Source organism: Saccopteryx leptura, chromosome 9 (genome assembly GCF_036850995.1).
Source record: "Saccopteryx leptura isolate mSacLep1 chromosome 9, mSacLep1_pri_phased_curated, whole genome shotgun sequence".
Lineage (NCBI taxonomy): Eukaryota > Metazoa > Chordata > Mammalia > Chiroptera > Emballonuridae > Saccopteryx > Saccopteryx leptura.
Genome location: NC_089511.1, coordinates 19,535,266 through 19,549,803, shown reverse-complemented (window position 1 = coordinate 19,549,803; position 14,538 = coordinate 19,535,266). Strand labels below are relative to the sequence as shown.

The window sequence follows — 14,538 nt, the reverse complement described above, 5'->3', positions numbered from 1 at the left end:
CTGAGTTAAGTATTATCTTTCTTTCTGTTTGTTTTTTTTTTTTAACAGATGAGGCAGTTTATGGAGGTTAAGGGACTTGCTCAGCCCCTTCCTTTGAGCAGCTGACCTAGTTGGGATTCAAATCAAGGTCAGTCTGATTGCAGAGCTCAGCTCGTTGGGGCACACCATACATGATACAGAGGAAGAGCTTTAATGTCTCTATGCCTAAAATGTCCAAGACTGTCACTCAGCTTGCTGTCATCTATGGTCTACCTCACCCTGATTAGGCACCTGGCTGTCCATTTAGATTGGAGATGATAAAAGTGAAAGGTCATGATGAAAAGTCTGTCCTTGCCCTGGCTGGATGGCTCAGTTGGTTAAAGCATCATCCTGAAGCACAGAGGTTGCCAGTTCAATCCCTGATCAGTGCACACAAAGGAACATATGTTCCTGTCTCTCTCCTGTTCTCTCCCTTCCTCTTTCTAAAATCAGTAAAATAAATATTTTTTAAAAAGTCTATCCTTAACTATGTCTTTGGACCATTTTATCTCCCCTGTCCCCCCAATTGCTAACCTAACACTAGGTTTACCAGTAACACCTCATGGAGTTGATGAAGACAAAGTCATAGAACCCAAATGGTTATGAACTACAAGGGACATTAGAAATTAACCAATCCAACACTCTTATTTACAAATGAGGAAACAAAGGTCAAGAGAAGCTAACTTGCCAGGGTCATATTATTAGCTGATATAGCCAGATCTATAATGTAGATCTTTTTTTCTTTAATTTTTCCATTGATTTGAGAGAAAGGAAGGTGGGGTGAGAGATGAGAGAGAAAGTGAAGAATCAACTTGTTGTTCCACTTAGTTGCTCCATGTAATTGTGCACTCATCAATTGCTTCCCATATATGCCCTGACCAGGGATCAAAACCATGACCTTGGCGCACCAGGACAACGCTTAATCCACTGAGCCACCTGGCCAGGGACAGATCTCTGACTCTTTACACAATCTACAGTATAAAGAATTTGCATCTAAAGAGACATTATTAAAAATCTCTTTAATAAGATTTTTTCAATTATAAATTAATGTTCATAGTAAAAAAGTAATAATAATACTTCAGAAAGGTATAAAATAAAGACCAGAAGCCCCTTCTTTCCTTCTAATCCCATGTAACTCCCCATGAGTATCCACCATTAAGTTTCTTGTGTGTTTGTCCAAAATTTTTTTAAATTAAATTTTTATTTATTTACTTTTTTAAAGATTGTATTGATTTTAGAGAGAGGGGAGAAATAGAGAGGGTGGGAAGGAACGGGAAGCATTAACTTGTAGCAGTTGCTTCTTGTATGTGCCTTGACCAGGCAAGCTCAGGGTTTTGAACCAATGACCTCAGTATTCTAGGTTGATGCTTTATCCACTGTGCCACTGCAGGTCAGGTCAAAATTTTTCTATATATGTACTGTACATATATGTATGAAGTAATTTAAATATGGAACGCCAAAAATTATTATCTTATCTCAGACTGATGTTTCCCTCTGTGTTATTGCATAATACTATGCATAAGTAATATTGCAACATGTCTTTAATTTTGCAAAGCTGTAAGTATGATGTTCTGCTTACATACAGCTCACCTGTTCTCCAGATCCGGCATGCTTAGGTTTCTAGCTGCAAAGCACATTTTGAGAGGAATGACCTTCCTGTCCTTGGTGCTGTTCTGGTGTTTTGGAGAACCAGAGTCCTCGCTGCCACTAAAGCTTGGTGACTGGGGAGCTGCACCTTCCCATGGCAGATCTGATACTAATGATGGCTTCTTGATATATGGCGTTACTTCTCGGATGAACTTGACTATGAACAAAAATCAAAGAAGGAGATTAGTAATTTGCTTCCTAAAAAATGACAAGTAAAATTCACACATTCATGCAGTATCTGGCATGAACTAAAAAAAAAAAAAAAAAAAAGGCACTAAGTTAAAGAGCCAGCACACAGACTCTTAGGGACAGAGGGTCTTTTTAAGGGCACATAATCCAAATGAAAGAGCACTGCTCTATTCTAGAAACTTTATTTCCTGAGCTTCTGCATGTATTAGTCTGTCTGCCTAAGACACTAGTTTCTCCCTTAATCTTCCTGGTCAGTTCTACTCAATAGTCACCTCCTCAGCAGCATGTTCTGTCTACTCTTTCTGGGGAACTATCATTACATTACACCTCTGTAACAACCTCTTAGGACCCTGCGCTGTAATCCTTTGCTAAACTTGTTGCCCTTCCGGCTGTTGAGCTTCCTGAAGCTGATTATGATTTATTCAATCTTGACACCCAATATCTAGAACAGTGTCTGTTTAGCAAATGTTTCAGTAAATGAATGAAGGAACAAATAAATGATTAAATTCTTAAATTGTTTCATAGTTGACCAGCCATAAATGAATCTCCTGGTGATAGATTCAGGTCCTCCTGATACGCCACCTATAGCTTTACACAAGTCAACATTTAGAAACTTCCTGAAACTTCCACTCATTGGTTTTCTGTCTACTGAAGCCATATAGACCTGTCTCTTCCATATGAAAACCATCTTCAAAATCTGAAGACTGGCCCTGGCCGGTTGGCTCAGTGGTAGAGCGTCGGCCTGGCGTGCGGAAGTCCCAGGTTCAATTCCCGGCCAGGGCACACAGGAGAGGCGCCCATCTGCTTCTCCACCCCTCCCCCTCTCCTTCCTCTCTGTCTCTCTCTTCCCCTCCTGCAGCCAAGGCTCCACTGGAGCAAAAGATGGCCTGGGTGCTGGGGATGGCTCCTTGGCCTCTGCCCCAGGCGCTAGAGTGGCTCTGGTCGCGACAGAGCGACGCCCCAGATGGGCAGAGCATCGCCCCCTGGTGGGCGTGCCGGGTGGATCCCGGTCGGGCGCATGCGGGAGTCTGTCTGACTGCCTCCCTGTTTCCAGCTTCAGAAAATACAGAAAAAAAAAAATCTGAAGACTGATATTAATGCTCTCTCTCGTTGTTGGACTAAGCTGCTTATTGCTAGTTCAATCTGATTCAATTCAATCAACATTTTTAGCTACCTCCCAAGTGTCAAGCATCAGGCAGCACTATGAAATGAGAGCAAATGAGGCATGGGCTTTGCCCTCAAGGAGCATCCAGTCTAGTAAGGAAGACAACTGTGTAAACAGATCATTACAATTTCTAAATGAGCACAAAAATTCAAGATAAGGTACAAATATTGATCGACTTACGACCTATGCAACTTAGGACCATTCAACTTTACGACCACAATCGCTAGCCACAACTGCTCTGCGTCTGGCAGTGCAAGCGTTGCCCAGCTGGGCATACAACAATGCAGACCAGCTTCTGGCAACACAACCATCTCCACATGCACCATTTCAACTGTTATCCCAGACTCGGTACAGCAATTTGTGTTTTGTGTCTTGGATATTTTTCATCAAACCCCTCCCAAGATGTCTACCAAGAGGAAATTGTCTTTGCAAATATTAAACCAGTTGTACTGGTAATGCAGTGTTTTACTGAAACCTGACAAATGTAAAAATAAGAAACAAAATGGTGTAGACATGATACAAATGGCATAAAATGAACAAAGAAAATTACGATATATAACAATAATGAAAGAAAATTATGATAAAATATGACTTAAAGATTTTTATAACATCATTTCACAGTACTGTACATATAGCTTACTCAACTTACGACCAAATCGTGTTACGACCGGTCTGTCGGAACCAATCGTGGTTGTAAGTCGAGCACTAGCTGTATTTCTATTAATGGTAGCCCCAAATTAAAATACAGCTTTTAGTAGATGGGAAACTTTTTCCTTTTAGGTTCAATTTTAGGAATCATATAAAATACTTTTACCTCAGTCATGACTGGCAACTACTACTGTCATTTGAGACATGGTGTTCTTGTTTCAAAAACTAGATAAACCAAAGATTACTAAAATCTTAAATAGCACTAAAAATGTAAATAAATAGTTGAACGTAGATGAATCAGTCACCATTACCTCTGCTAACATCAATATATGTTATATCAGTACTCTAGCTCCCTCTCAAATTCCAAAGTGGTAGGTCATTAGAGTAGCATCATGGGAACTGAAAACTGGAAAGATATGATCATTATCAGTGCTTAGCAGTATCATAATAGCTAGCATTAACATTCTATAGCATTAGAAGCTTTACAAGCGTATGAAACTTTACTAACAGATTACTGAATCCAAAATAATAATCAAATGTTTCTAAAAACATAGCTAACAACAGTCTTTAAAAATAGTTCCTTTTCCCTGGCCGGTTGGCTCAGCGGTAGAGCGTCGGCCTGGCGTGCGGGGGACCCGGGTTCCATTCCCGGCCAGGGCACATAGGAGAAGCGCCCATTTGCTTTTCCACCCCGCCTCCTTCCTCTCTGTCTCTCTCTTCCCCTCCCGCAGCCAAGGCTCCATTGGAGCAAAGATGGCCCAGGCGCTGGGGATGGCTCCTTGGCCTCTGCCCCAGGCGCTAGAGTGGCTCTGGTTGCGGCAGAGCGACGCCCCGGAGGGGCAGAGCATCGCCCCCTGGTGGGCAGAGCGTCGCCCCTGGTGGGCGTGCCGGGTGGATCCCGGTCGGGCGCATGCGGGAGTCTGTCTGACTGTCTCTCCCCATTTCCAGCTTCAGAAAAAATACAAAAAAAAAAAAAAAAAAGTTCCTTTTGAACAGATAATATATGCACATAAAACAAAATTCAACAGTATAAAAGACTGTATAATAAAAAGTCTAGGTTTCTAGCAACCCAGTTCCCACCACTGGGGGCAACCATTGTGTGGTCTTCCAGAGATATACTAAATATGCTAAGCATATGTATTATAAAACAGACACTCATATGGATACATGTATACACACACATTTCACACAGTGGCAATATATTATGCTGACTGTTCTGCAACTTGTATTTTTTACTTAATAATATTGATAATAGTCTTTTACAAGCCTAGCATTCTGTAATTCATTCTATAGCATAAGGTAGTGGTAAAGAGGCCTTCAGAATCACATAGACCTGGCCCTGGCCGGGTTCAATTCTGGGCCAGGGCACATAAGAGAAGCGCCCATTTGCTTCTCCACCCCCTCTCCTTCCTCTCTGTCTCTCTCTTCCCCTCCCGCAGCCAAGGCTCCATTGGAGCAAAGATGGCCCGGGTGCTGGGGATGGCTCCTTGGCCTCTGCCCCAGGCGCTAGAGTGGCTCTGGTCGCGGCAGAGCGACCCCCCCCCCCCCCCGGAGGGGCAGAGCATCGCCCCCTGGTGGGCGTGCCGGGTGGATCCCGGTCGGGCGCATGTAGGAGTCTGTCTGACTGTCTCTCCCCGTTTCCAGCTTCAGAAAAATACAAAAAAACAAACAAAAAAAGGAAAAAAAAAAAAAGAATCACATAGACCTAAATCAAATACTAACTGTGCTTGCCACCTCAGAGCTGTGTGACCTCACTTGCCTGTTCTGACATCCTTATCTATCATAAAATGGGAGTTGACACTAAATAAATAAAAATTCTAGGCATATACAAAACATTCAATAAATAGTAGGTGGCTTTCTTTTCCTTCCCTAAATTAGAAAGTTGGAGAAGTTAAAATTTTTAAACAGCAATCAATAGAAGAGATGAAGTTATTTTCTTATGTCACTAAACAAGATTTGCTGAAATTAAGTGTAATTCTAGGAAATATAATAGATCATAAAAGGCCCTTTTAAAAAATATATTTAGAAAATTATATTTAATGGGTGACACTGATCAATAAGAGTACATAGGTTTCAGGTAAACATTTCTACTGCATTTGAACTGTGATTATCTTGTGTACCCATCACCCAAAGTTAAATCATTTTCTGTTACCCTGTATTTGTCTCTCTCTTCACTCCCCTTCCCCCAGCCCCTTTTTTAAAATTATGCCAGCATTTAGATATAGTTTATGTGTGTCAACTATGTGTGCGTGCTTTCTATGCATAGTTATAACACATGTATTTCTAGGTGGGGAGAGTGAAAGCTAGCTAGCTGCCTCAGGTCACCAAGGAGATTTTTTCATCCTAGAAAAATGAGCAGGGCTGCAGCCAGTATATCCCTTGAGTGGCTGACTCAAGCATTTCAATAAATGCTTTAGCTTTGTACTTTCAAGAGGATTAGATCACAAGAACTTTGGCAGAAATTCCTACAGTTTCCAGTCACTGCCAATGGCAGAGATATGCTTTTTGAACTATTTAAGGCAATATACCAACTATGGGGCTACCAACTGGGGGAAATTCAAGACAAGTCTAGATGACTAATCTTGAATATTATACCAGTTAGGAAAGGACCCTATATGATCTATTCAGTTCATTCAATCACAGCAGCAACACTGAACTGATTACTGCACACATATTTAAATAAAAGACATACATATACAGCCTATTGCATGGCTTTATTCAGAGAGCAATGAGTTTCATGAGTTGATGACAATGTTGCCCATACCTCCACCTCACTGGCCATCCATAAATGGCTGAAGAACTGTGAATAGATATCTATTTCTAATTTACTTGAGATTTGGGGAAGGTGGAAAGTTAACAGTACTGTTTTAGTCCTATCCTTAGACCTTCCAAGTTGCCACAATGCTTTAACCTGGATACTTGGATGAATAAACAAAGCCTCTAGACCAGTGGTTCTCAAACTTTTTGAGGTCAGGGTGCATTTAAAATCCTACAAATAATTGTAGGCGCACTATATACAATTTCTGAGAGATATGTTATAATAATTAAGTCAAATATTAAAGAAAAAATATAAAGTCCAAGCGTGTTTTATGGTAATTAAACAAAATAAATATGACAAAACTAAATTTATTCTGACATTAAAAAACATTTTTGTTACTTTTTTTTTTTTAAATACTTTATTGATTTTACAGAGACAGGAGAGAAAGGGGAGCATGGAATGGGAAGTAACAACTCATAGTTGTTTCAGGCTAGTTGTTCATTGCTTGCTTGCGGTATGTGCCTTGACCAGGGAAGCCCGGGGTTTCGAACCAACAACCTTGGCATTCCAGGCTGAAGGTTTATCCACTGCGCCACCACAGGCCAGGCAAAAAAACATTTTTGTTACATTTTTTGAGTTATGCTTTTTAGAATTTGTAAAAAAGAGAGGTTAAAAATTTTTTAAATGACAAAAAACTTATATTTTTATATATATAGATACATTCTTAGTAAGATATAGTAAATTGGCAGGTTCCGGCATGAATGTGTTAAGTTTTTTCATTCTTGTGTTTATGGGAAACATGAGCCTGATGTGTCTTAGCGATTTCTTCAATGTTTGGGCATATATTTGAAAGGCAAACTCTTATTTCCTTGCCAATACATTGAAGAATTCCTCTCTTTTTACTCTTTTTTTTTGTATTTTTCCAAAGTTAGAAGCGGGAAGGCAGTCAGACAGACTCCCGCATGCGCTCAACCGGGATCCACCCAGCATGCCCACCAAGGGGTGATGCTCTGCCCATCTGGGGCATTGCTCTGTTGCCGCTGGAGTCATTCTAGCACCTGAGGCTGAGGCCATGGAGCCATCCTCAGTGCCTGGGCCAACTTTGCTCTAATGGAGCCTTGGCTGCAGGAGGGGAAGAGTGAGACAGAGAGAAAGGAGAGGGGGAGGGGTGAAGAAGCAGATGGGTGCTTCTCCTATGTGACCTGGCTGGGAATTGAACCCAGGATTTCCACACGCCGGGCCGACGATCTATCTCTGAGACAACCAGCTAGGGCTCTCTTTTTACTCTTAATTGTGTTGAGTGCAGAAAACTCCCACCGTACATATGATCTTAACTTTACAACAAACAAAGGATAGAAGAAAGTTGCCTCCAGTCTTTCCGGGGAACATGGGGGGTACTGTAAACAATCCAGCACCACAGCTTAACAGCCTTTTGCAACCTAATCAGGCAAGTGAGGTGGGGGGTTGGGCAGACTGTCAGCTTACAGCCAATCCCCCACACCTTTGTCCCACCAAAATCTAAACTCCAAAAACCCTGTTGGTTTTTTGGTCCCCAACAGGCACATATTTCTCTGGAATACCATAGGTCAAACCTGTAAATCTTCTAGGGTAAACCAGTATGCCCTGGCACACACTTTGAGAACTCTAGACCCCCACATGGCATTCAGGTCAACTCAGAACCCTTAATATATTCCAGAATTCTTTTTCCTCTTTTTACTGAATTTATTGGGGTGACACTGGTTAACAAAATTATACATGTTTCAGATGCACAATTCTACAGCACATCATCTGTACTCTGTATTATGTGTTCACCACCCCAAGTCAAGCTTCCATCTATACCAGGGGTCCCCAAACTTTTTACACAGGGGGCCAGTTCACTGTCTCTTAGACCGTTGGAGGGCCGGACTATAAAAAAACTATGAGCAAATTCCTATGCACACTGCACATATCTTATTTTAAAGTAAAAAAACAAAACAGGAACAAATACAATATTTAAAATAAAGAACAAGTAGATTTAAATCAACAAACTGACCAATATTTCAATGGGAACTATGGTCCTCTCACTGACCACCAATGAAAGAGGTACCCTTCCAGAAGTGCGGCGGGGGCCAGATAAATGGCCTCAGGGGGCCGCATGTGGCCAGCGGGCCGTAGTTTGGGGACCCCTGATCTATACCCTCCTCCAAGCCCCTAGCCCTGACCTCTGGCAATCACCATATTGCTGTCGTGTCCATTAATTTTTTCTCTGTTTCCTTTTTTGCTCAATCACTCCACCCCTATTTGAGAATTATTTCACTTTTCCTGAAAAAGGCATCCTAAAGCTGTTTCATTAAACACTGATGGTTGCAGTGTTTTAGGTGGTTAGGTACTGACGTTATTTTCTTTCTTCTATGTAGTGATCACTCTTATTGAAAATGAAGGGACTTTCCTCCACTGTAAAAGCATCACTGTAGCCCTTTCACTTTAGAGTGACAAAAAATATTACATGTACAGTACAACCACCTGGAAAGATGTCTGGAAGAATTTTCATCAAAATATCAATCAATAGTCCTTATATACTGGTATAGGATTGCCTTTTCTTCTTCATATAGGCCTGTATTTTTGAAATTTTTATGAGTCCATATCATTTATACTAAAAAACCTTATTTTAAAAATGAAGAAAACTTATTCTAAAATCTTGCTCAAATTTTAAACATGGAGCCACCACCTTGAAGTGAAATTTTGCTGAATCTTCAAAAACTATAATGCACTGGATGGGATCCAAAAGCAAACTCTAATAGGGTTACAGGGGGTCTATGTATTTTAACAAGGTACACTGCTATCCTGGTTTGGGACATTAGGCAGCAAATGATTTTAAACTGAATGCCACTGAAAAGCTTACCCAAAAGATACTTCCAAGTTAGACATAGGGAATGGCAGTTAGAACAAATATTCCAGTAAATTAATCACCTTGTCTTATAAACATCAACCTCTCAAATAATCATCATTTTCCTTTATAGTCTCTAAAACTTATCTTTTTCTTATCCCATCTGGTGACCTTTACTATGAGTTTAAGTGAAACTAAATAGGTCAGACAACGTGGGGAGAATGGTGCCATTATTCCCCCTGCTTTTGCAAGCAAGCTTGTTTCTGGGTTATCCTTAGGGAGGAAGAGCTGGCTTTTCATTTTGCTCACGAATGAGTTATGTTGACATCACTGTTAAAGTATTCTCCCAAGAGGTTTCTCCTTAACCTCATCCCAAGCTCCTCTTCCAAATCAGGAATCTGATAGATGGCCTCCAGAAACATTTGGGAGGAATTACTTTCAGTATAAATCCTTTTACATTCTCAACTAGCAGCTGTCTTTTCAACCTATGTCTCCTGCCACGTGGGGCTTGAGTAGACTGCAGTCTAGGGTTTGGCGATGTAAACCCTGAAGTATTCAGAGTGACCATAGTTTCACTATACCCCTGGTCAGCAAACTATGGCTTGCAAGTCACATGTGGCTCTTTGGCCCCTTGAGTTTTTGGCAAAGGCCATCTTAGAAGTACCCTAATTAAGTTAATAACAACGTACCTACCTATATAGTTTAAGTTTAAAACATTTGGCTCTCAAAAGACATTTCAATCGTTGTACTGTTGATATTTGGCTCTGTTGACTAATAAGTTTGCTGACCACGGCACTAAACCCTTCTTTTTTTTTTCTTTCTTTCTTTTCTAAACCCTTCCATTTCAAAGTAACACTGACCTATTCACCAATTTGTTGAGCTCCTATTATGTGCCAGGAACTTTAAGAAACTTAGAATAATATATCTGTGAACAAAACATGCAAAACACACACACACACACACACACACACACACACACACACACACACAGAAAAACCACCACGAATATTATTAATAAGTAAATTATATTCCAGAGAAACAAAAGCTTATGTTCACGTAAAAGCCTGTACATGTATGTCTTAGCAGTCCTATTCATAGTTGTCCTGGAAAGTGGAAATGACCCAAATTTCCTTCATTGATTGAATGGATCAACTGCAGGACAGCCATAGAAGAGAATACTACGTTGCAATAAAAAGGAATAAACTACTGATATGCTCAGCAACTTAGATAAATCTCAAAGGCATTATGCTGAGTAAAAGAAGCCAATGTCAAAATCTTACCTACTACATGATCCCGTTATTGAAGACACAAACTATATGATAAACAGATTAGTGGCTGCCAGGGATTAGGAATGGGAAAGATGTGATTATTTTTTGGAGTATGGAACTTGCCTGTATCCTGACTGTGACAATAGACATAAGAATCTATACATGTGCTAAAATTCACAGAACTGTATACCATAAAGGAGGGGGATAAAATTTTACTGCATGACAATTATAAAGTAAAAAATAAATCCAGTCATCCCTTGCCATATCATGGTTCATTTTTAGCAGTCTCAGTGTATTGCAGATTTTTAAATTGTATATATCTAATTTTGTATCGCGGATTTTTTGCTATATCATTGGATTTTGTGGTATATAGGTATCTTTATATATTTATTATTTTAATTACTTTTGCAGTAAAATAATCATTTTCTAGCCTAAAAAATTAAAAACAATGTAAAAAATATATAAAATATTAATTAAAACACATTAAAAGAATATTAAATCAAAATAAAATATGTAGAGTACAGATGAGTAGACAAAGACTCGCACCTATGGAAAACACAGCTACAGGTGCCCTCATGAGATCATACATAGCACACTATTGGCTGATGGATAGGAGGCGACCAACCAGAGCACTATGTTCTGTATCCTGGGCGCTGACTGGCTCAGTGACCGTAGCCTTAAAATATATATAAATAATAAAATAAATATAAGGTCTCTACTTCATGGATTTTTGCCTATTGGGGGTGGGTGGGAGGGGTCTGAAACCTAACCTCTGCAATAGATGAGGGACCACTATAAGTAAATTATATAATATGTTAGAAGATGTTAAGTGTTGCAAAAAAGAAAAAACATAAGGGCAGATGAATCAGGAATGCTGGGGAGGGTAAATTTGCAATTCTACATAAGGTGGTCATGGAGATGACATTTGAATGAGGATTTAAGGGAGGTGGGGGAATTAGTCATCCAGAGATCTGGGAGGAGCATTCCTGACAGAGAGAACAGTGTCACAGCAGTAAGGGAAGCCCATGTGACTAGCACAGGGTAATAGATGGGGTCACAGAGGTAAAGAGTGTGGGAGGCCGAGAGTGTAAGGGGCCTTTTAAGTCATCCTACAGACTCTGCCTTTTATTCTGAAATAAGAAGCCATTGGAGGTTTTAAGCAGAGAAGTGACATGATTAATTTGTATTTTAATCGTGTTCACTACTATATTAAAAATAGGGAGAGCCTGACCTGTGGTGGCGCAGTGGATAAAGCGTCGACCTGGAAATGCTGAGGTTGCCGGTTCGAAACCCTAGGCTTGCCTGGTCAAGGCACATATGGGAGTTGATGCTTCCAGCTCCTCCCCACCTTCTCTCTCTGTCTCTCTCTCCTCTCTCTCTCCCTCTCTGTCTCTCTCTCTACATTTCTCTCTCCTCTCTAAAATGAATAAATAAAATTAAAAAGAAAAAGATTTATTCTAAAAATAGGGAGAAAGAGGTTAAGGCAGAAGCAGAAAGACCAACTAGGAGGTTATTAGAGGTAAGAGATTATAGTAGCTGAACCAGGGTGACAGGAGAGGAGATGGTGAGAAGTGGTCAGATTTTCTACTAAAGGAAAACCTAGAATATCCTGACAGATTGAATAAAGGGTGGGGGTGGGGATAGGAATCAAGGATGATTTTGAGATGTTTGTCCTAAAGTTTAGGTCAGACCTAAACAACTGGAAAGACAGAGTTGCAATCAACAGGTTTAGAGAAAAGGTCTCTAAGTTAAGACATATCCAGTGGTAGTCAACCTGGTCCCTACCGCCCACTAGTGGGCATTCCAGCTTTCATGGTGGGCAGTAGTGGAGCAACCAAAGTATAAATAAAAAGATAGATTTAACTATAGTAAGTTGCTTTATAAAGATTTATTCTGCCAAACTTAGCGAAAATCCGACATAAAGTACTTGCTAAGTAATTATTATTATATGCTTTAACTTGCTGTAACTCTGCTTTATAAATTTTATAAAGTAAAGTTACTTCCCTACTTTATAAATCACCATTACTGTGGAACCTGTGGGTGGTTAGAAAATTTTACTACTAACAGAGATACAAAAGTGGGCAGGAGGTATAAAAAGGTTGACCACCCCTGTATTAGACAATCAAATCTTGCAGGCCACCAGATATATGAGTCTGTAGTTCAGAAGATGGGCCTGGGTTGGAACTATAAATTTGGGAATTGTTGGCATGATATTTAAAAAGCCATGAGATTAGATAAGATCACTGTATCAGTCAGGGTCCTAGCAGAAAATAAATGGCACAGGGTTAATAAATGGCACAAGGTTAATAAAGGACAATTTATAAAGGTGAGGGCAAGAGTTCAGGAAAACTGCAAGGGAAAACAGAGTGTGATATCCTGTTTCCACACCTAGGCCTGAAGGGACTAGAAGAGGAAGTGGTTACCAGGCCCAGAAGGAGAGAGTCCTAGAGGGCTAACTTGAGAGGAGCAGGGACTTTCAGTTAATTCAGCCAGACTGAAGTGACCCTGCAGGCTGGGAGCTAAGGGGATAAATGCACCAACTTCACTCTCTTCCCTCCTTCCCTCCAGCATCCCAGGAAGCTCGGGATGTCCGTGCAGGTCAGCCTCCTGGGAAGAAAAGCAGGCAGAGAAGGAGGAGTGCACCTAGAGGGGCCAGTGGAAGACTTTCCAGCACAATCACTAAGGGATAGGACATTCTGCTTTTAAAGGGCTGGGGAGAAGCCTGATCTGTGGTGGTGCAGTGGATAAAGCATCGACCTGGAATGCTGAGGTTGCTGGTTCAAAAGCCCGGCTTGCCTGGTCAAGGCACATATGGGAGTTGATGCTTCCTGCTCCTTCCCCCTTCTTTCTCTCCTCTCTCTCTAAAAAAATGAATAAAAAAAAAAAGGCTGGGGAGAAGAGAAGGAACACAAGAGACAGGAGACCCATGACAGAAAAGTACTCCATAGAAACACTGGCTTCACATATTACCAAGTTTACCCAAACTAAAAAAGCCTTCCTTTGATCTTACTAACCCTGCCTCTCTTTACTCATTGAAAAAAAGAAAAAGTTTATGCTTACTGTTTCTTTTTCTCCTGTTGCTCCTAACTCGTCTAGTTTTTGTTTGTTTGTTTTTTGTTTGGCTTAAACAACAGACATTTATTTCTTACAGTCTGGAGGCTGGAATGTCTAGGTATAGATGCTGGCCAATCTCATTCTGGTGAGTGAGGGCTCTTCCTGACTTGCAGACAGGAGCCTTCGTGCTGTGTCCTCATATAGCAGAAAGAAGTCACTGATGTTTTCCTACCCAATCCAAAGGCCCTTTCTCAATCCTTATTCCTGACCATTCCAACAGCTGACAATACACTCTATCAACTGTTTTATTACTCCTTCACAAAGCCATTATTTTCAAATGCCTGCTTCTCTGATCCCTACAGTGTATTTGTGCCCCAAGGCTCTGATTTTAGCACTTTCTTTTCACTTCATCCTCTACTCCAGGCGTCCTCAAACTACAGCCCAGCCCGTGGGCCCGCATGCGGCCCCCTGAGGCCATTTATCTGGCCCCCTCCGCACTTCCGCACTTCCAGAAGGGGCACCTCTTTCATTGGTGGTCAGGAGCACTGTATGTGGTGGCCCTCCAACAGTCTGAGGGACAGTGAACTGGCCCCCTGTATAAAAAGTTTGGGGACCCCTGCTCTACTCCCTAGCACCTCTCATGCTAGATCTCTAGATTTAACAAAAATCTCTAGAACCAGTATCTTTTGATGGTCACAATTCCCACCTGGGTGCTGTCCTCACTCTTCAAATTCAACATACCCAAAGGCAAACTAATTTTCCTTATCTTTAATCTCCTCCTGTGTGCACTGTTTTATTTATTTATTTATTTATTTATTTATTTTCATTTTTCTGAAGCTGGAAACAGGGAGAGACAGTCAGACAGACTCCCGCATGCGCCCGACCGGGGTCCACCCGGCACGCCCACCAGGGGCCACGCTCTGCC

At 41.0% G+C, this 14,538-nt stretch overlaps 1 protein-coding gene across 1 annotated transcript in view; it reads right to left on the bottom strand.

Annotated features, from left to right (window-relative positions):
* SNTB2 (syntrophin beta 2) overlaps positions 1-14,538 on the bottom strand; it is a 116,459-nt gene that overhangs the window by 62,356 nt on the left and 39,565 nt on the right. The window contains exon 2 of the mRNA XM_066348143.1: positions 1,609-1,822. Within this exon, the coding sequence (XP_066204240.1) occupies positions 1,609-1,822 (214 nt within the window). The remainder of the gene's footprint in view (positions 1-1,608; positions 1,823-14,538) is intronic.